At 38.2% G+C, this 23,395-nt stretch overlaps 1 protein-coding gene across 3 annotated transcripts in view; it reads right to left on the reverse strand.

Moving 5' to 3' along the window:
* Positions 1-23,395, reverse strand: part of LOC105465059 (polyribonucleotide nucleotidyltransferase 1) — a 61,991-nt gene that overhangs the window by 14,687 nt on the left and 23,909 nt on the right. For all 3 annotated transcript variants that reach the window (XM_071076723.1, XM_071076724.1, XM_011713290.3), the window contains 9 exons: positions 22,934-22,985; positions 22,255-22,312; positions 18,854-18,950; positions 17,985-18,087; positions 12,457-12,527; positions 10,712-10,748; positions 6,899-6,965; positions 6,725-6,814; positions 5,190-5,243 (listed from right to left, as the gene is read on the reverse strand). In XM_071076723.1, the coding sequence (XP_070932824.1) occupies positions 5,190-5,243; positions 6,725-6,814; positions 6,899-6,965; positions 10,712-10,748; positions 12,457-12,527; positions 17,985-18,087; positions 18,854-18,950; positions 22,255-22,312; positions 22,934-22,985 (629 nt within the window). The remainder of the gene's footprint in view (positions 1-5,189; positions 5,244-6,724; positions 6,815-6,898; positions 6,966-10,711; positions 10,749-12,456; positions 12,528-17,984; positions 18,088-18,853; positions 18,951-22,254; positions 22,313-22,933; positions 22,986-23,395) is intronic.

Here is a 23,395-nt window from a genome sequence, read left to right on the forward strand (position 1 = left end):
ACGGATATGGTTATCTAAACTGACAATCACCGAAGCTGAGTTGGAAAAGTCTTAAGAGGTCATTTGACTACTTCATTTGTTTTTGAACATATAATAAAGTTCCCTAAAACAATGTAAACAAGTACTATATCCAGCAAAAACTTCTCTAACAATAGCAAACTTTATAACTTTTAAATTATCCATTGCTCTGCTTTTTGGCTTCAGGTGTCTTATTTTCTTTTTGTTGGAAAGTAAGCATCTATTTGGTAAATTCTTCCAGTTTGAACCCCTCAGTTTACTCCCCCTCCCATGGCAGCTAACATTAGTGTATCCTCCTAGAAAATTTCTGTACACAAGTATAAATGTAAATATAATCTTTTGTTTTCTTTACTCATGGTGGCAGACCCTATGCATTTACTGTTTTGCACCTTGCCTTTTTCACTTAATAACATGTCTTGGATAGTGACACATACCACCACACAAAGCTCTACTTTATTCCTTTGAATAGTTGCATAGTACTCCCTATATGTTTTATAAGTCACACACAGAAGTGCGATTGCTGAGTCAAAAGGTATGTGCATTTACGTTTGTTACACTGTCAAACTGCCTTCTAAAGACATAGCATTTTAAACTTTTTCCAGTGGTATAAGAAGGTACATGCTACTCTATATTCTTATTAATTCTTGTCAAATCTTTTGATTTTTCTCAATTTAAAGGGTAAAAAATGGTTATTTTAAATCTGACTCGTTTTCTATGACTGAGGTTGAAAACTATTTCATGTTCATAAACCTATTTATGTCTTATTTTGAGAACTGTTCATGACCTTCAACATTTTTCTACTTGGTTGCCAGTCTTTTTATTATTGATCTTTTTTCAATATGGACAGATCTTTATTAAAATGTAAAGATAAAATATTACGTTTAATAACATATAAATATAAAATATTTTATTTCCTAGTTAGTTGACTTTGCTTATGGTCATTAGTTTTCCGTGTAGAATTTTAATTTATGTAATCATGGTTCCTGGGTTTTGCTTAGCAGAGCTTTTCTTCTCCAAGATTTTGATAAAACCTACCATCTTTCATTTGTTTAAAAATGTTTAAGTTTTGATCACTTGGAATTTACTTTGGTGTAAAGGAGTGTGTATCTCATTTCATTTTATCTAAGCAACCTCATCTATACTTATGGTTTTAACCACCATCTATAATGTCGATTGACTTAAAAATCTATCCCTTCTGTCCAGCTCTCTGTGCCAAACCCTGGACCTGTATTAGTAAACTGCTTGTCAGACATCTCCAGCTAAATGTACCCAAAGCACCTTAAATATATATTCAAAATTGAGCCAGGCCCAGTGGCTCACGCTTGTAATCTGAACGCTTTGGTAGGCCGAGATGGGAAGATCACTTGAACTCAGGAATTTGAGAACTGCCTGGGCAACATAGTGAGACCTCATCTCTATAAATAATAATAATAATAATAATAATAATAATACATAGTGAGACCTCATCTCTATAAATAATAATAATGATGATGATGATGATGAAAGAAATACATATCTGTTCAAAATTGAATCACTATCAAAAAATCGTTTACCTCCTGCATTCTTTGGTTTAAAGCAACTAAGACACTCACTCCAGAATCAACATTTCTTTCCTCATTTCCTATATCCCATCAAGTCACAAAGATCTGTTTAATTTTTTAGAAAGCTGTCCTTTACCCTAAATATTAAAATACCTATTGCTACTTTTTAGTCTGAGTCCATATCATTTCTTGACCTGGCAACAAGCTCCCTGTCTGGCTTCCCAGATTTTAGTTTCTCTCTTTACTTCTTAGTCTCTGCCATCTCATTCCCCAGGGCTATTCATCACTTAAGCTGGGAAAAACTATTTGGAAAAAACAAAAGCAGATTCAAATCATGCCACTGTTTTCCATAAAATCCTTCAAGTTCCTCACTGACTGCTTTCAGGAAATGTTTGTACATATTCTGAGGTCAAATACATTTGGAAAAATATTACATGTCCTATTCCTAGAGAGTCAGTATTAGAATTAGCTTATTAAAGTCTATTTAACCCACATTAAATAAACCTGCTTAAGCCTGCTGAAACTTACTTTAGAACAGGATAAACTTTTTCATGGTATACAATAATCAATGTCCTGTGGAACACTATTCCGTGGAATACTGAATTGGAAAAATGCTGGCTTTAAGTTCAAACTCCTTAGCATAACAATGACCTTCAACATATGATTCTACTTTATTACCTTAACACCTCTTTCGAGGGCATTCCTGAAACACACTACACTGTTTCATAACTTAACTTTGCACATGCTGGTCCCTTCATGTGAAATACAGGCCCTGCTCCTGATATGCCCAGTCAACAACTACTCAGCCTTTAAAATCAAATGAAATGTAGTAGTCTCTCTAAGCCAATTATGCTCAGCCTAGTTCATCAATCACCCTGTATGCCTCATACATATTTGTATTATTACCTCTTCGATCTATTAGTATCTTTTTGTTTGTTTTCAAACCTTTAAGCTTTTTCAAAACCTGGGTACAATTTGTATCCCCGGGGCCCAGGGCATAGGACAGTGCCTGACTTAGAGCAGGGCAAGCCCTTTTCAAGCAATTCAAAATCATATTTGAATTGAACTGTATACCCTGTATTGGCCCATCCCACAGGACTTGACATTCATTCTTATCAAATTTAACTTTTTTGAGGTTTTTGGCTTTATCACTTCACATTTAATTTTTAAACTATTAAGCTCCATATTTTTTTATCCTGCTCAATTTTGTCATTTAACAAATCAGTCACTCATTCCTTTTAATCAGTATCCTTTTTATTGGCAGGCCAGTGTTCTCAGTCAAGTCAACATTGAAAGAGACACGGCTGAAACAAGCATCCTCAAGTCTTCAACCTGAGATCCTCCTCTGACCTGCTGATCACATTAAGCAGTCCCTTTGCTCATCCCTTAGCCAGTATGAATGGTGCACCTATTATCTAGTCTAAATTTCTGCATCATTTACACAAGGTATCATAAAGATATCATAAACCATAAAGCTGAATTACAGATACATCACACCAACAGCAATACCCTCTACTGCAAATCCAGTAATTTCTTCAAAACAGAAAGTGAATTAAATAACTATGGCATGACTTGTTTTGGAGAAGTCTCTTCTGGCTTCTTTCTGTAGTCCGTTTCCGTTCTTTCTTTCTTTCTTTTTTTTTGAGACAGAGTCACTCTGTCACCCAGGTTGGAGTGCAGTGGCATCATCTCAGCTCACTGCACCCTCTGCCTCCTGGGTTCAAGTGATTCTCTTGACTCAGCCTCCCAAGTAGCTGGGATTATAGGCGTGGGCCACCACACCCAGCTAATTCTTGTATTTTTAGTAGAGACAGGGTTTCACTATGTTGGCCAGGTGGGCCTCAAACTCCTGACCTCAAGTGATCCACCCGCCTCAGGCTCCCAAAGTGCTGGGATTACAGGCATGAGCCACCGTGCCTGGCCCATTTCCTTTCTAAACTACTTACAAACCATTCTTTTTATAACTTAAGAGTCTTGTTGAGGGTCACAATCAAGTTCATTGTGTTATACTTTATAGAAAATACTTTTCTTCTCTTCCAATAATAACGTTTTCTGTCCTTGGGATACCAGTCTCCATGATTTCTCAATGCCTGCCATCATACTTCAGTAATCTAATCCTGAAGTTCTCATCATAATCGAGGATGAGTTTTTGTCTAGACCAAAAGATCTGAATTCATATAAAAATGGCAGGTAAAGACTCTCCTATGATGTCATCTTTTATTTTTCAGTTTACCTTTTTCAAGATTTGTTCAGTGTTTTCCAATATGAGATTTGGAATGGAAACACAAGTGCCATGAAGACGAAGACTGTTTTGTTCATCACCATGTCCTAAGAACTTAGATCAGTGCTTGGCACATAGGTGCCACAAAGTAAAGATTTGTAGAGTGAAAGACTGAAGATGAAAAGAGTAGCAGCAGTATTTTACCAGCTACCTTAAACATCAGATTATGTTTTCCTTTATTGAATAAATTAGAAAAGTGCCTTTAGCATTTTTTGCTTTGGCCCGTTTTTAATTTTTCTAGATAATATTACTATATATTCACACCATGTTTTCATTTTATCCTCTGTTACGGCCCTCCTTTCTATCTTTCATGCCAGTACTGTAAATGTATGAACTTATCAGAGAACTCCTGTGGCCTCTTTAGTGTCTTTAGGTTCCTTCTCTTTCTTCTTGAATAGCAGCATTGACGACAGTTTGGCATGAACTGGTTTTAAGAATCTCCTAGCAGCCAGGCGCTGTGGCTCACGCCTGTAATCCCAGCACTTTGGGAGGGCAAGGTGGGTGGATCGCGAGGTCAGGAGTTCGAGACCAGCCTGGCCAATATGGTGAAACCCCATCTCTACTAAAAATATGAAAATTAGCCAAGCGTGGTAGCACATGCCTGTAATCCCAGCTACTCAGAAGAATCACTTGAACCCAGGAGGCAGAGGTTGCAGTGAGCAAAGATTGCACCACTGCATTCCAGCCTGGGCAACAGAGCGAGACTCTGTCTCAGAAGGCAAAAAAAAAAACCTCCAAGCACAATGCGTTCCTTTTTGGCGTTTCAGACCTGGGGATTATAATGAACCATTTGTAGTCCGCCTTCCTAAAATTGTGTGTACATGCCTGAGTGGCATTGTTCTCTTGGCTTGTATAAATTGACTGAAAGAATACAGTTGCTTTCTCTTAAGTCCTAATAGTACTTACTAAGCAAAACTTCCTTGGTGATTGGAATCAATTCTGGAGCTCTCTACCTTTTGGAAGGAAATAAAGTTTACTAGGTCACCAATGCAAATAAAAATTTTTCAGTGTACTGCTTTTAGCTAAAAATAAGAATTCCAGCAGATATCTGGATATCTCAAGCTCTACTTTTCAACCATCTTGCTCTGGCTTGATTTGGTCATCTGTAATCTGACTTTGAGTTTTACTAAAACCCAAATTTAAAGAAATCTTATATTTTATACTAACAGGTGTGTATAAAAGGTTAGCATGTTTTTTTTTTAATCTTTTTTGTAGAGATGGGGTCTTGCTATGTTGCCCAGGCTGGTCTTCAACTCCTGGCCTCAAGTGAGCCTCCTGCCTTGGCCTCCCAAAGTGTTGGGATTACAGGCATGAGCAATATCAGCAGTTCTGAGACATAATTCTTTTACCTGAATCCATTAATGCTAAACTTCCGCCACATGCAGATGCCATAGAAGATGACCCTATAGAAAAAAAAAATACCTGCTTTATATTATACTGATTTTTTTAAATGTAGCAAAGTATTACTAGTGGTTATTTCCTTATAAATATTCCATTACAATACAAATATTCAATAGTCTCTTTTTTTTAAAAGCACCTAAGGCAAGTTCTTTTAAGCTATAAACTATGGGGCTGCATGATCCAATATGGTAGCCATTAGCCATAAGTGGTGACTTAAAGTTTAATCAATTAAAATAAATTTAATTCTTCAACTAGATAGCACAGAGAAAGAGGATTTCTTTTTTTTTTTTTTTTTGAGACGGAGTCTCACGCTGTTGCCCAGGCTGGAGTGCAGTGGCGCGATCTCGGCTCACTGCAAGCTCCGCCTCCCGGGTTCCCGCCATTCTCCTGCCTCAGCCTCCTGAGTAGCTGGGACTACAGGCGCCCGCCACCGCGCCCGGCTAATTTTTTGTATTTTTAGTAGAGACGGGGTTTCACCGTGGTCTCGATCTCCTGACCTTGTGATCCGCCCGCCTCGGCCTCCCAAAGTGCTGGGATTACAGGCTTGAGCCACCGCGCCCGGCCAAGAGAAAGAGGATTTCTATCATCACAAAAAGTTTTATTTTATTATTATTTTTTGAGATGGAGTCTCAGCTTGTCACCACACCCAGCTAATTTTTTGTATTTTTAGTAGAGACAGGGTTTCACCATGTTAGACCCTCAGAACCTTGTGATCCGCCCGCCTCGGCCTCCCACAGTGCTGGGATTACAGGTGTGAGCCACCACACCCAGCCCATCACATAAAGTTCTATTGCACAGTATTGCTACAGATATTCTAATAGACTTCCTAGGGCATATCTTTTTTCTTGCTTATCAGAAGTAGTTAAAGATATAGGGCTTTGGCTCTCTCACTCGCATAAGCCCATTAGTTTAGTCACACCCAGTAGAGAACCACAAAGTCTTTAGTTTAAATTCTGAGTTTACTTTGGTATTTTTCTCTCAAAATCTGTGACTATCTGATTTATGTCTGTTACACCTTTAAGAACTCCATGACCTTTCTGCCTTTAATGACTGCACCGTACCTTGACCCATGGATGAATTTTTTATTTAAATGTGACCTCTTGCCTAGACTCCCTCTGTGATGTCCAGTTATTATTCACGTGGATATGTGACAGGTATCCCCTGCCTAATGATCACTCTATTTTGGCCCTTCTCCTCTCTGATAACCTTGTTCTGTGGTTTGTTTGTAAAAATAAAGAAACAAGCCAAACTGGATCTACTGTAACAGATAAAGAAAAGCATTTGTTTTATATTGCTTTCAAAACAACTCATTAGCTAAGAACAGAGATTAAGACAAGTATATGATTAACTCAATACATTTTTCTCTTGCAATATACTTGGGTTCTGTAGTAATAAACAAAATGTAACACTACATTTGAAAACTTAATAATAGAATAGGGAATATGGTCTTTTCTACTATGAAAGAAGTATTTCAATACTGTACCATTTGACTCTAGGACTTCAGATGTAACTCTTATGGTGAAAGGAAAATCTTTGGGAATAACAGGATACAAAGCTTTCTCAGCAAGAGCACCTAAATTAGAATAGAAAACAGTAAGTAAAAAAATGTATTAAGTCTCTGTAAGAATACTGTATAAGTTTACAGATCTGTACTTACCATGCCCAAGTTCTCTTCTATTTAAACCAGTGACTTTGCCAATTTCATTAGTTGCATAAGGAGGAAACTTAAAAAAAACACACACACATATACAATTGACATAGAAAGATGTCCAAGTTATATTACCAAAATAATAGAACTTACAGAACAGTAGAATCTCATTTTTGTTTTTTAAAAAAGTACATTCATAAATATACAGAAAATGTACGATATAAATTTAACATACATACCAAATTGCTAAAAGTAGCTATTACAAGTATGTAAATGGATTAGGATGTGGGAACTGGAGGGGTATGGAGATTTACACCATAAACTTCCATTACATTTAAATTATTAACAATAACAAAATGTTATATTTTTGTAATAAGAAAAAATATGTACATATTTAAAAAGTACACATTGAAAAATCAGATTTTTTTACCCATAGCAAAGCCCACATTTATTTCACTAAATTGAAATTTAATTTACACTGATACTTTTTAGAGTTATCTCTCTCCACTACCTTTTTCAGATATGAAACAAAATACATGAATGGGAAAGTTGCATATTTTGAAGTATTTCTCAAGCAAAACGTAATGACAAAAATGTATGGAGGAAACAGCTCTTTTCTGTAAGAGTTTTATTTTAGACAGTGGTTGCAAACTGTTTTATTTGATGTATATGTTATCTTGAAGAAATATGAATTAGTTGTGATCATTTGACAATAGGAAGACTTCCGATAAAAATCTGTAGTTTCAGGTTGGGTGCAGTGGCTCATGCCTGTAATTCCAGCACTTTGGGAGGCCAAGGCAGGCAGCTCACTTGAGCTCAGGAGTTTGGGGCTAGCCTGGCCAACATGGTGAGACCCTCTATCTACTAAAAATACAAAAATTAGCCGGGCATGGTGGCGCATGCCTGTAATCCCAGCTACTCAGGAGGCTGAGGCACAAGAATTGCTTGAACCCAGGAGGTAGAGGTTGCAGGGAGCCGACACTGCGCCACTGCCCTCCAGCCTGTGCAACAGAGACTCCGTTTAAATTAAAAAAAAAAAAAATTTCCCCAAATATCTATAATTCCAGTTTAACAATAATTTTTTTTTTTTTTTTTTTTTTTTGAGACGGAGTTCTGCTCTTGTTGCCCAGGCTGGCGTGCAACGGTGCGATCTCAGCTCAATGCAACCTCTGCTTCCGGGTTCAAGCGATTCTCCTGCCTCAGTCTCCCAAGTAGCTGGGATTATAGGCATGCACCACCATGCCCGGCTAATTTTTTATTTCTAGTACAGACGGGGTTTCACCATGTTGGTCAGGCTGGTTTTGAACTCCCGACCTCAGGTGATCCGCCCGCCTCGGCCTCCCAAAGTGCTGGGATTATAGGCGTGAGCCACTGCTCTTAAAAGCAGTGGATGGAGCAGTAATCTGATTAAACCTCTGGATCTAGCAGTCAATTTGCAGGAAATAGAGAGAGCAGAGGATCACGTTGAATTGCACCACGAGTGAGCAATCAGCAACCCCCACTCTGGGAGACTATAAGTCAAATGGTTATGGGGCTTCAACAGATAGACTGTAAGAAAAGAATGTAATGGAGAAGAAATGTATAGATTTAAAAAGACTTAAAGAAATATCAGGCCAGGCATGGTAGTTTATGTCTATAATCCCAGCTGAGGCAGGCAGACTGCTTGAGCCCAGGAGTTTGAGACCAGCCTGGGCAACATGGCAAAACCCCATTTTGCAAAAAATCTAAAAATTAGCTGGTTGTGTGGTGGTGCCTATAGTCCAGCTACTTAGGGGGCTGAGGCAGGAGGATCACTTAAGGCCGGGAGATGGAGGTTGCAGTGAGCCAAGATGGTGCCACTGTACTCCAGCCTGGGTGACACAGTGAGACTCCGTCTCAAACAAACTAAAACAGAAAAGGAAATATCAAACATTTTAAAGAAAAAAAACAAGACTAAACTATAGTATCTAGAAATGGAGCCAGGAAATCCAAGATGATTACTATAAAACTTGAGTAGTTACCTACTTTTAGGAGACGAAGGGTATTGAGATTGGGATGAAAAACATGGAGGGGCTTTTGAGGTGGCTGGAAATGTTAAATTTCCTGACTTGGATGGTGGTTACAAAGGTATTTGCCTTATAAAAACTTATTAAGCCATCCTTTGTTTCATACAGTTTTCAGCACCTATGCTTTATTTTATAATAAAGAGATTTAAAAAAATAAAATATGGCAATAATGGCCCATATCCTTCTCCAGCTCCCTCCCCAACCCCCTTACCTAATAATCAGCTAGACCTCCATTTTGCACAGCTGCCCTTTTAAGACTGCCACATGCTCTCCAGCTCATGACAAAAAACCTGCTTTACTCAATTACAATTCCTCTCTGGCTTCTGTAGCACCAGGGTATATCCAGAACGAGATATTTATAAGGGATTCAAGACCTGTATGAATCTCGATGTTTATGGGTATTCTGTAGCATATACTTTCTATGAAAAATGTTCTCTATTGATTACAGCAGAATCAGCAAAAGTGAAATGCTGGGATTCTGGGCAGCCACCAAGGGTTACACAAAAGCGAAATGACTTGCTACTTTACGTAAGTCTCTCATGTTGTATTCCTTTTATTTTTATTATCTGAGACAGGGTCTCACTCTGTTGCCCAGGCTGAAGTGGAGCGGGGTGATAATGGCTTGCTGCATTCTCAACCTCTTGGGCTCAAACAATCCTCCCATCTCAGCCTCCCGGGTAGCTGGGACTATAGGCAGATGCCACCATGCTTGGCTAATTTTTAGATTTTTTTGTAGAGACAGGATCTCACCATGTTGCCCAAGCTGGTCTTGAATTTCTGGGCTCAGCAATCCTCCATCCTCAGCCTCCCAAAGTGCTGGGATTACAGGTATGAGCTACCATGCCCTGCTCTCCATGTATATTCTTCAAATAATAAAATTAAAAGTACTTTATATTAGGTCTAGTCCCTTAGGATTTGTTGTGAATAAAGTCAATCACAAACTCAATTATCTAGAATCATCTCATATAAAGTAACTTAATATTAAATGTCTCATCTTTCACTACCAATCAACTGAGTATAAATATGAACATTTCAATGAGCGAATAAGGTGATTTGTCACTTGAGGTATTTAAAAAACTCTACTTTTGTTTGACACACATGTATACAGGCATGATTTTTTTTTTTTTTTTTTTTTTTACCTACAACGATATTGTCTGCTATACTTTCTTTAGATTTTATGCATGACTTAATGACTTAGAACAGGAAGTTGTTGATTAGAAAAGTACTATTTATCTCTCTAAAGTATTTATGTCTTATCTCTCTAAAGTAGTACTTTAGAGACTTTAGTACTTTAGTAGAGAGTGCTAAAGTACTCTCTAAAAATACTACATCTCTATTTATCATTCTACACAAAGCTTGCCATGCCTTCTATAAGCAATAAAATAGTAGCCCCAAACTGACCTTAATAGATATATGATAAAACTAGAAAACTAAAATATTATTGGTAAAACCCAGATAGTGGATATATGGATAGTCACTGTAAAGTTCTTTCAACTTTACTGTATCCTGGAAGTTTTTAAAAATAAAATGTTCCAGCCTGAGCAACATGGCAAAACCCCAACTCTAGAAAAAAATAGAAAAATTAGCCAATTGTGGTTGCACAAGCCTGTAATCCCAGCTACTTGGGATGCTGAGGCGGGAGGATGTCTTGAGCCTGGGAGGGAGAGGTTGCAGTGAGCTGAGACTGCACCATTCCACTCCAGCCTGGGCAACAGAGTGAGACCTTGTCTCATAAAAATTAATAAAATAAAATTTTGGGGAAAAAAATTCACCTTACCTCATAGTGCAGCATGAAATTTTTATCTTTTATCCCACTACAAATAAAAGGCATAATATTAAAAACATCATAGGGAAAAACATATTTATTTCAAAACACAACTAAAACAGATTTAAGGGGATTTTACAAAACAACTAGGTGTTAATGAAAAATCAGACTGAAACTGAAAACCAAAGAATTAATTAGAAGGATGATTGTGACGTGATATTTTCTTCTGGGGCTCATGAATGAATTGTACAGATTTAGGAAACCAATTTTGCCTTAAATATAAGTCCTTAAATATCCAGATTTGAATACTAAGACAAGACAATAGATGTATTTTTAAGCATTAATAACTACTGAAAGAATCCTAAATGCTATACTCACCTTAGTTAAATCTCAGAGCTACAATGCTTCTCCCAGTCAATATGTGAAATGAAGAAAAAGTCCTGGGATGGGGCAGAATCTGCATGATCATAAACTGTAGCTTTGGAGAAAGAAATCTAAAAACCAAACTCCTTCAGAGGACTAAAGGAATCACAGATTTTGGGAGCTAGAGAGGATTATAGCAGGTCATTGGCCCAGTTCATTTTATAAGAAATAGAAATCTGAGTGACCATGTGTGCCCCTTTATTTACACAGGTTATAGACCTAAGACTGGAATATATGGAGGTACCCTGACCAAGCCCAGTCTTCTGCATTCCACCTTCACACACACAGCTGCACTGTCGATCCTATCAGATACATGGAAAACAAGTACAGCGGCTATCCTGAAGATACTGGGAATTATCCCCATCAGTTGGGCAGCAGGCAAAGGGAGGCCAGGCCGTGTGGTCTTCTGAGACCCTTAACCAGGAACAGGAAGTAGCCCTACTACGCACTGAGGAAAATAAAGAACTGGCTATGAGTGTCAAGACTCTATGCAATAATGCTGGTGAGGACTGCAATACAGATTTTTTTTTTTTTTCTGAGACAGAGTCTTGCTCTGTCGCCCAGGCTGGAGTGCAGTGGCGCGATCTCAGCTCACTGCAAGCTCCGCTTCCCGGGTTCACGCCATTCTCCTGCCTCAGCCTCCTGAGCAGCTGGGACTACAGGTGCCCACCATCACGCCCGGTTAATTTTTGCATTTTTAGTAGAGATGGGGTTTCACCGTGTTAGCTAGGATAGTCTCGATCTCCTGACCTCGTGATCCGCCCATCTCAGCCTCCCAAAGTGCTGGGATTACAGGCGTGAGCCACCTCGCCCAGCCTACAATACAGATTCTTATCATCAAAATTTATCAGCATGATTTTACTGTTGACTTTTTAGGGGTAGAGGAGGACAGCCAAGTATTTCTGAACACAAAATCACAACGGGATTCAACAAGGCTTTTCATTAACAAGGTTTTTCATTAACAGCCTCCAGATCATTTTCAGCAATGGGGGCTTTTGTGTATTTATTTGCTCTCTTGTTTCAAATAGAAAAACCAATCCATTCAAGATTACCAAGGAAGTCTGTCCTAAGAAATCATTCTAGAGACAGAGAACGAACTAAATGTACTCACATTAAAGAATTAAATGCTTTACTAACATTTGTTCCAAATCAGTAATTTAGAAGACAATCTAGCACACACACAAAATCCTTTGAAACCATGATGATGTAATCAGAAAAATGAATTACAAAAACACGGTTAACAAAGTAACAATAATTAATAATATACCACGTAAGCTTTAATTATATACTAGGATATCATAAAACATAACAAACATCGTAAAAACATAACTTACTTTATAGCTGTTATAACTTGATCTGACTTAATACTGGATTCTAATGAATCAAATGTAACGGTACAAAGCACCTAAAAAAGAGAAAGAATTCCTCAGGCTTTAATATACTAACCACAAAGATGAAAACTAAAAATACTTGAAGAATCCAACTCACTCTTAAAAAAATGGGATAAGTACATCCTACACAAAGCTTGCCATGCTACTAAGTGCAGTATACACTTATTTGTTCTACAAATATTCATACTATGTGTAAACCTCAATAATCCAAAGTTCTAACATTGCACAGACTACATATGTAAAGCACTGCACAGACTACATATGTAAAGCACTGCACTAGGAGTGCTGGGGAAAGAAGGCATGAAAAGAAAGCAATATTTTTAAGAACTATGTAAGAGAGTACGCTAAGGAAGCCTCAATACAGGTTCAGCCAATACGACTGCCTGCTTAAAATTAAAAAAAAAATCAGGCCAGGCATGGTGGCCCACACCTGTAACCCCAGCACTTTGGGAGGCTGAGGCGGGCGGATCACGAGGTCAGGAGTTCGAGATCAGCCTGACCAATATGGTGAAACCCTGTCTCTACTAAAAATACAAAAATTAGCTGCGCATGGTGGCGTGTGTCTGTAGCCCTAGCTACTTGGGAGGCTGAGGCAGAAGAATAGCTTGAACCCGAGAGGCGGAGCTTGCAGTGAGCCGAGATTGCACCACTGTACTCCAGCCTGGGCAACAGAGCAAGTCTCCATCTCAGAAAAAGAAAAAAAAAAATTAAGAAAATCAGTCTTCTTTGTAGAGACATAACATAATCCAGAGACTCTACAATGTATCATTCACAACATCCAGAAAACAACGTACAAGGAAACAGGGCCCATTCTCAAGAAATAAGAACAGGAATGGAGGCTGATTCTGAGTAGATGAAGATGGTGGATTAGCAGACAAAAGATTTTTTTTTTTTTTTTTTGAGACACAGTCTTGCTCTGTTGCCCAGGCTGGAGTGCAGGGGCACGATCTTGCTCACTGCAACCTCCGCCTCCCGGGTTCAGACAATTCTCCTACCTCAGCCTCCTAAGTAGCTGGGACTAAAGGTGTGTGCCACCACACCCGGTTAATTTTTTGTATTTGTAGTAGAGATGGGGTTTCACTGTGTTAGCCAGGATGATCTCAATCTCCTGACCTCATGATCCACCGGCCTTGGCCTCCCAAAGTGCTGGGATTACAGGTGTGAGCCACCACGCCTGGCGACAAAAGATTTTTAAACAGCTATTATAACTATACTCAAAGGACATAAAAAAAAAAAAAGTGGAAATTCTACAATTGAAAACTTTAATATCTCATAATGGAAAGGAGATAGCAAGAGTCAGTAAGCATGAAGATGAATGAACCAAAATTGTCTAATTTGCAGAAGAGAGGAAAGAGAATATAGTTGCAGTGACCTGTGGGAACGTATCAAAAGGATACGTGCAGCTGCAATTCCAGAAGGCAAGAAGAGAGAAAATGAGCCAGGAAAAAATATTTGGAGAAATAATCAATGAAAATTCTCAAGTTTGGTGAAAGACATGAATGTACAGATTTAGGCTCAGGACACTTTTAGCAGGATAAATTCAAAGGAAATCATACCTTTCAATCATAATGCTGAAAACCAAAGATAAGGAGCAAATCTTGAAAGCACCCACATGAAAACAATAATAATATATAAGGAAGAATGATTTGAATGTGTCTTTTTCATCAGAAAAACATGGAGAACAAAAACCACTGAAACATATTTAGGTGCTAAAAGAAAAAAAGGCTCACCCCAGAATTCTATACACAGCAAAAAGATTCTTTGTACACAGAGGCAAAATAAAGACATTTCAGAAAAACAAAAGATAAGAATTTGTTAATAGAAAACTCATATGATGGGCTGGGCGCGGTGGCTCACACCTGTAATCCCCAGCACTTTGGGAGGCCGAGGCGGGCGGATCACGAGGTCAGGAGATCGAGACCATCCTGGCTAACACAGTGAAACCCAGTCTCTACTAAAAATACAAAAAAATTAGCCGGGCATGTTGGTGGCCAGCTGTAGTCCCAGCTACTCGGGAGACTGAGGCAGAAGAATGACGTGAACCCAGAAGGCAGAGCTTGCTGTGAGCCGAGGTCGCGCCACAGATCACCCCACTGCACTCCAGCCAGGGCAACAGAGCGAGACTCCATCTCAAAAAAAGAAAACTCACAGGATGATATTAAAGGAAGTCTTGTCAGAATGAAGGGAAATGATACTGGATCTACACTTGGATCTTCAGAAAGGAATAAAAAGCACCAGAAATGGTAAATATGTGGGCCAATATAAAAGCCTGTCTTTTTCTTATTACTTCTTTAAAAGACATGATTGTAGGAAAGTTGTAACACCGCCTTGTGGGGGTTTATGACACATACAGATGTAACTCATAAGACAACTGCAATATAAAGGATAGAAGAGGTGGGAAATGCACCTAAATGGTTTCAAAGTTTCTTCATTTTATATTAAGTGGTACAAAATTAATTCTAAAAAGACTGTGAGGGTCTGGCATGGTGGCTCACGCCTGTAATACCAGCACTTTGGGAGGCCAAGGCAGGAGGACTGGACTGCTGGAGCCCAGGAATTCAAGACTAGCCTGGGCAATATGGCGAAACCCTGTCTCTACAAAAATTTTCAAAAATATATAAATAAAAAGACCTGTGAGAAGTTATGAATGTATGCTGTAATTTCTACAGTAATCACTGGAAAATAATTCAGAGGTACAGCTAAAAAATAAATAGGCAAATTAAAATAAAATTCTAAAAAAATATTTAATTCATTCAAAAAGAAGGCTGAATGAAAGTAAAAAATAGAGAAACAAAAAACAGAAGGGCAAAAGAAAAATAATAAAATGACAGTAAATTCAATCACATCAATGCTTAAATTCAACATGAATGGACGAAGTACTATAGCTACAAAGCCAGAGATTGTCACAATGGATAACAAAAGTATGCAGAACATCTTAATAAAGGCATTTTAAAAACTTGACTAAAGAGCATAAAACAAAACCTGAATCAAAGGTGACACACACTATATTCACTGTAAAGACTCTAACTTAAATTGTAAAAGTATCATTCTTCTCTCAGATTAATATAAAAATTTAGTGCAATTATAATTGTAAATCCTAAAAGGAAATTTTGAGAACTTGATATAATACTAAAATTCAAACAAAGGAACAAATGTACCTAAAGTTTAAGATAATTTTGAGGGGATTAAACCAACAGGGAAGATGACTTGTTTCTCAGATATTAAAATATATCCCTAAATCATAATAATTAAAATAGTTTGACAGTGGCCCAGAAAATTCACGTAACAATGAAAAAGGATATAGCTTAACAATGTGTTTATAAACTCTGACTATCATAAGGTAACATCTCAAGTCATTGAGAAAAATAAAGTATTAGTAAATAATGTAAAATTGGCTCACTATGGAGGTTTTCATTTTATACAATGTGTAGGAATAAACTCAAAGATCAACTAATGGTCTAAATTTGACAGCTAAAACTAGAAAGCTAATAGAAAAAGTAGGTGAGTAACTTTGTGACTTTAAGGTACAGAAGAATTTATATCAGAACTAAAGATTTCAGGTTTACTCTAAACATAGTAGACTACCGCAGGCAAAGTTAAAAGGCAATCAATAAAAGAGACATATATATATATAAAGTTTGTTACCAAAAGGAATTAATATTTAAAACACTTAAGAAATTACTGCAGGCCGGGCGCGGTGGCTCACGCCTGTAATCCCAGCACTTTGGGAGGCCAAGGCGGGCGGATCACAAGGTCAGGAGATCGAGACCACAGTGAAACCCTGTCTCTACTAAAAATACAAAAAATTAGCCGGGCGCAGTGGCGGGCACCTGTAGTCCTAGCTACTCAGGAGGCTGAGGCAGGAGAATGGCGTGAACCCGGGAGGCGGAGCTTGCAGTGAGCCGAGATCGCGCCACTGCACTTCAGCCTGGGCGACAGAGCGAGACTCTATCTCAAAAAAAAAAAAAAAAAAAAAGAGAAATTACTGCAAAATAGCAGGTAAAATACAGTAAGCCATATTAAAAAAAGAAAAACTGGCCAAAGGATATGGACAGAAAATTCATAAAAGGGCAAACCTGAAGCAGGGTCACCACACTGCACAACTCTAGGGGACAATATCCATGTGAAAATAGTGCCCTGGAGGTGTGCAGTTCTCTAGGGCATGGTTTGTGCAGTGACGATGTTGACTGGCTGTCATATAAATAATGCTCAGCCTCACTAGTAATCAGGAAAATACAAATTAAAGCAAAAAGATACTACTTGGTACCTATCAGATTGATAGAATTAAAGAAACAATTAATGTGGGAAAGAGGTATAAAGCATAATATGGTACATAGAACAATGAATACAGAGGTAGGTAAATATTAATAAACGAACAGAAGGAGAACCAGAAGGCTACCTGTTAAATACAAGAGTGGGTGCCTATGTAAAGAATAAAGAATAGAAAAAGAATAGAACTGTACAGGCTACATGGAGAAAACAATGTGGGCCTTGAATAGGTCAACAATGACAATATGCCATAAACTGGAGTCTGAGTTACTCAATTTTGTATACCCAATATTAAAAGAAAGATATAACAGAAATATCAGATAATTCTAGAAAATGCAAACTAATTTATAGTGACAAAAGCAGATCAGTAGTCTCTTGAGGAGGTGGGGGGCAGGAAGAAGGAATTACAAAAAGGCATGAGGAAACTCTTGGGGGTAACTGATATGTTCATTATCTTTTTCATTTTTAAATTTTTTAAGAGATAGGGTCTTGCTCGGTAGTCCAGGCTGGAGTGCAATGGCACAACCACAGCTCATTGCAACCTCGAACTCCTGGCCTCAAGCAATCCTCCCTCCTGGCCCTCCCAAAGTGCTGGAATTATAAGCATGAGCTACCATGCCTGGCCCGTTCATTATCTTAACTGATTTCTCAGTTGTATACATGTGAAAAGTTACCAAAACACACATTTTAAACAACATAGTTTATTGAATAGCAATTATACCTCAAATAAACTGTTAAGATTACATAAAAAACACACGAGAGGCCAAGCGTGGTGGTTCATGCCTGTAATCCCAGAACACTGGGAGGCTGTGGTAGGAGGATTGCTTGAGGCCAAGAGTTTGAGACCAGCTTGGGCAACAGAGTAAGACCTTGTCTCTACAAAAAAAAAAAAGTTTTAATTAACCAGGCACGGTGGCACACGGCTGTAGTCCCAGCTACTAGGGAAGCTGAGGTGGGAGGATCACCTGAGTCCAGGAGTTCGAGGTTTCAATGAGCTATGATTGTGCCACTGCACTGGAGCCTGAGTGACAAAGCAAGAACCTGTCTCAAACTAAACAAACAAACAAGAACTGCCAGATATTAATTTAAATAAATAATATATACCATATGACAAAACCTACAGCATCTACTAATGTACTTCTATTAGATCTAATTAAACATTCTTAATTCACCAAATAATTAGACCTTTTTACATAAATTACCTGTGTTTGTCCTCTTTGAAATAATGCTGATCCATGGAGGGTTTTAAACGTATCCACCTCACAACTTATATTCCTAAGTGAAGTCAAATCCCGACCATCACACCTATAGTGATACAGGAAATAAATACATGAAGTCATACTGGAAATCAGATAAATCACACGTGTTTATTTCTGCCAGGAAATTCTCAGTCTCAGTTGTGTATCATAATCCCCTGTGGAACTTTAAAAAATAATAGATACTTGAGCACTATCCTGAATATCACTGAATCAGAACGTCTGAAGTTGAACCTATATTACTGTGTTGTTAAAAAGCTCTATAGGTAGGCCAGGTGCGGTGGCTCACGCCTGTAAACCCAGCACTTTGGGAGGCCGAGGCAGGCAGATCACGAGGTCAGGAGATCGAGACCAACCTGGCTAACACGGTGAAACCCCGTCTCTACTAAAAATACAAAAAAGTAGCTGGGCGTGGTGGTGGGTACCTGTAGTCCCAGCTACTTGGGAGGCTGAGCGGGGAGAATGGCGTGAACCCGGGAGGTGGAGCTTGCACTGGGCCGAGATTGCGCCACCGCACTCAGCCTGGGCGACAGAGCGAGACTCTGTCTCAAAAAACAAACAAACAAAAAAATGCTCTACAGGGAATCCTGAAGTGCAGTCAGGGCTGGCAAGCACTGCTTTACACACAAGGCCCAAGACAGATGGTCACATATCTATGTATCTTCTTTCTTCAATAGGTGTCCATTTATATAGCAAATATTATAATTCTTTACTGTTCACTTGAAAAAAAAACTTTCTTTGATCAAGTTTCTATTTTCAAGGCAACTTGCAGAGACAGTGCATACTTAAATTTCAACAAAAAAGGGTATGTTTACCTTTTGTATTCATTCAAAATAATACTTCTAAAAACTTCCTTTGCAACAACATTGAAGGATTCTATTATTTCATATGGATCGGCCTCCGGAAATTTTTCTATAGAAAAAAGACAAACCAAGACAAAGTTTTTTACTTTTTAGGAGATAGGATTTCTCTAAAGGTCATAGCATAAAATCAACTAACTACAGGAATCAACCAAGGGAGATGACTCTGAACATGTAGTCCTCAGGCAAACAAAGTAGATAAATGTTCTCAAGCAACTGTGACATATCAAGTACCAAGTACCACAATGGTGTTGTTATTGAGAACTTAATTTTCTTTTTTTTTTTTTTGGAGACAAAGTCTCGCTCTGTTGCCCAGGTTGGAGTGCAATGGCGCAATCTTGGCTCACTGCAACCTCTGTCTCTGGGGTTCAAGCAATTCTCCTGCCTTAGCCTCCTGAGTAGCTGGAACTACAGGTGTGTGCCACCATATCCAGCTAATTTTTTGTATTTTAGTGGAGACGGGGTATTACCATGTTGCCCAGGCTGCTCTTGTAACTCCTGAACTCAGGCAATCTGCCTGCCTCGGCCTCCCTAAGTGCTAGGATTACAGGCGTGAGCCACTGCGCCCGGCCCATCAGTTCCCTTTTCTATTATGTTACCAGAAGAATCCAGCCAACCTTTATGGAAAGGTCTGACAGTCTTTTTTTGTTTTTTTTTGAAACGGAGTTTCGCTCTTGTTGCCCATGCTAAAGTGCAATGGCATGATCTCAGCTCACCGCAACCTTCGCCTCCTGGGTTCAAGCAATTCTCCTGCCTCAGCCTCCCTAGTAGCTGGGATTACAGGCATGTGCCAACACACCCAGCTAATTTTTGTATTTTTAGTAGAGACTGGGTTTCTCCATGTTGGTCAGGCTGGCCTTCAGGCTGGGCTCAAACTCCTGACCTCAGATGATCCGCCTGCCTTGGCCTCCCAAAGTGCTGGGATTACAGGCGTGAGCCACCGCGCCTGGCCTAACTGACAGTTTTAAGAGTAGTCACCCTCACTCTTTTGCCTTTAATCTAAATCTGCAAATTGGGGAACAATTTAAAAAATATATTATAAATCCCTACAGACTGTTTTCTATCTAATATTTGTCAAATGCTTTCATGAGGCAGGCACTTTATTGGTTTTTTAATACTTTTAACTTTCATAATAACTTATGAAATAAATTTTATTATTCCCATTCTACAGAAGAAAAAACTGAAGCTTAAAGGGGTGGAGTGCTGTGTAAGAGATAACCAGAGTTTAAAAAAAAAAAACATAAATAAAAAATAAAGAGGTGGAGTAAACTGCCTGAGACCACACAGATAGTTAACTGATACAGCTGTGACCTGAATACAGATCTGTCAGCCTCAAAGGCTTATGGTTTTATTTTATTTTATTTTTAGCTTAGGGTTTAGATGTTAAGCTACTCTACCCTATCAATTAATTTATGCCAAGTTTTAAGTACTGTTCTCTCATGTGTATGGTTTATTAAATATAACTTCAAAGTAACCAAAACATAAGAAATGATCACATAAAGATATATTAGTATCGTATCTTCCTCAGATAAGAATAATTTTTAATATTAGACTTTAATATCTTTTCTGCTTTAACTGAGTTGTACTTAGAAAAGAGAACAATCACTACCAAAACATTTAAAATATCCTATCAACCCAGAGGGTCGTGAAGCTATTCTACTATGTATAATACAAACAAAAAGTCATTTTTCTTTTAAAATAAGACAATATTTGCTATAAAATTTCTTTCTTAACAACTAGGATGAAATGTAGTGAGAAAGGACTAAACTTATTCAATGACAATTACAATTAATGGCCTTAATATCAATGCCAACAGCATTTTTTTTTTTTTTTTTTTGAGATGGAGTCTTGCTCTATTGCCCAGGCTGGAGTGCAGTGGCGATCTCAGCTCACTACAACTTCTGCCTAACAGGTTCAAGTGATTCTCGTGCCTCAGCCTCCCGAGTAGCTGGGATTACAGGCACCTGCCACCATGCCTGCCTAATTTTTGTATTTTTGGTAGAGATGGGGTTTCACCATATTGGCCAGGCTGGTCTTGAACTCCTGACCTCAAGTGATCCACCTGGCCTCCCAAAGTGCTGGGATTACAAGCATGAGCCACCACACCTGGCCAGTTTTTTATCTTAAAATAAATATTCATGTGAAAGTATATTTGTCTATTAGAAAAATTAACAAAAACTATGTCATACTTCATTTATATTCAATTTGTGTTAGGTTGATATTATACAGTAAGATCCTTTGCTTAATAATTTCTGGAGAGCTAAATTACCTAAGTTCTGTATCCTATGATTCCACTAGGTATTAATAAGAATAGCATCAGTTAACATTTATTGAACACTTACTGTGTGCCAGGCACAGATGTAAATGATTCACTCATTTAATCCCCATAAACCAGGTATTACTAACACTGCAATTTCACAGATCAAGAACTCAATAATTTTAAAGAATATATTTGTGTTTTCAAATGACAAAATACAGTTACATTTCTTGTATGATAAGAATTTGGGCCGGGCGCGGTGGCTCAAGCCTGTAATACCAGCACTTTGGGAGGCCGAGACGGGCGGATCACTAGGTCAGGAGATCGAGACCATCCTGGCTAACACGGTGAAACCCCGTCTTTACTAAAAAATACAAAAAACTAGCCGGGCGAGGTGGCGGGCGCCTGTAGTCCCAGCTACTCAGGAGGCTGAGACAGGAGAATGGCCCGAACCCGGGAGGCGGAGCTTGCAGTGAGCTGAGATCCGGCCACTGCACTCCAGCCTGGGCGACAGAGCGAGACTCCGTCTCAAAAAAAAAAAAAAAAAAAAAAAAAAAAAAAGAATTTGATTCAGAAAAGATCAGGAACATTCACATTCAACATTTACTAGGTACCTACTCTGCATCAAATGTAGTGCTAGCCACATTTATAGAAGTTAATTTAGCAGTAACCCTGTGACCTATCATTATTGCAAGTTTACTGAAAATAAAGCTGAGAAGCAATGAGAGTAACATTTATTTGAAATCTTCAACCAAAGTTTTTTTAAAAGTCTATTATTTCTTTCAACACTTTTAAAATTTAAAAATACATAGTAATAGCGGTTCTGTGCAAAGGGGACTTTCTCTTTCCCTGAAACAGCTCGGGGAGGCTTTGGAGAAGAGGTGGCATTTGAACCTTGAGTTAGAAGAAGACCATCTGCTATGAGAGAGCATTCCAGGTCTAGGGAACAGCAGCTGTAAAGTTCAAAGTCCTTTGAACTCTTCTTTTCCTACGGATGTAATGCCTTTCCTCTTTGATCTTTAATCCCAAGAAGCAAGAGGCCATGCCTTATTAAAGCTGCCCTCAGCAAAAAAACAAAATAAAATAAAATGAAATTTACCTTTTAGTTGTTCCTCTGTATCTAATCTTATTTTGTTAATAGCTTCATCTCTGGAAACCTAAAAGAAAGTTGAGGTTCAGTTATTACATATACATGACATTTAACATTTCTATTTTCTAATTATTATACAATGAACACATTGTGAATTACTCAGATTTATCTAACTATAATATTTTTTAAAACACTGGAATTGGTTATTGATTTATGACAAATATTACCTGTTAATTCATTCAAATACATTTGTGCACTCCCCTAAAACTTATACTAAAAATAAAAGAACTTTGGGTGGCCAAAGTGGGCAGATCACTTGAGGCCAGGAGTTCGAGACCAGCCTGGCCAACATGGTGAAACCTCGTCTCTACTAAAAATACAGAAGATAGCTGGGTGTGGTGGCGTGCACCTGCAATCCCAGCTACTTGGGAGGCTGAGGCAGAAGAATCGCTGGAAGGCGAAAGTTGCAGTGAGCTGAGATCACACCACTGCACTCCAGCCTGGGAGATAGAGAGAGACTGTCTCAAAAACAAAACAAAACAAAAGAATGGAGAAACAATTAGACTTTTGTTAGTTTTTGTTTAGAGATTTTTAATAAAAATAGGACTAACATTCATAAAATTACATGAGTTATGACAGAAATGTATTCCTAGGGCAATTATAGAAGACACAACTCGGGTATACCTACTTTTTCATGTTCGTAATCTGTAAAAACTGCATAGAGTCTCTCCATAGCGAGTCTATTTAAGCACAAAATAAATGTTAGTATAATAATATTTGGAAACATGAGGCAGTTTCTATTATAAACAAAACTGAAATATTTAATAATCAGCTAAAACTTTAATAAATACTTCAGAAAGAATTAAAAATTTATATTGCTATTTATCATTGCTAATCTGTTTACTATTTACGGCAGAGAACCCAAATTTCTTTCTCTCACCCTCTCAGGGGAAACCACATGTGGTATCCTGTTCTCTTCTTTTTAATTGTTCAATTAATTTCACCTTTCACATACTCTTTTTAACCTCTTCCTTTCTTCATTCTACCCATTTTGGCTCAATTATCACAGGAAACTCTTTTGCTAGGAAGAGTTAATTTAATTTCTGACTGATGGCTGTGCAACTGACATTAAGGGAAAGTTTTAACCTTT

Source organism: Macaca nemestrina, chromosome 13, assembly GCF_043159975.1.
Source record: "Macaca nemestrina isolate mMacNem1 chromosome 13, mMacNem.hap1, whole genome shotgun sequence".
NCBI lineage: Eukaryota > Metazoa > Chordata > Mammalia > Primates > Cercopithecidae > Macaca > Macaca nemestrina.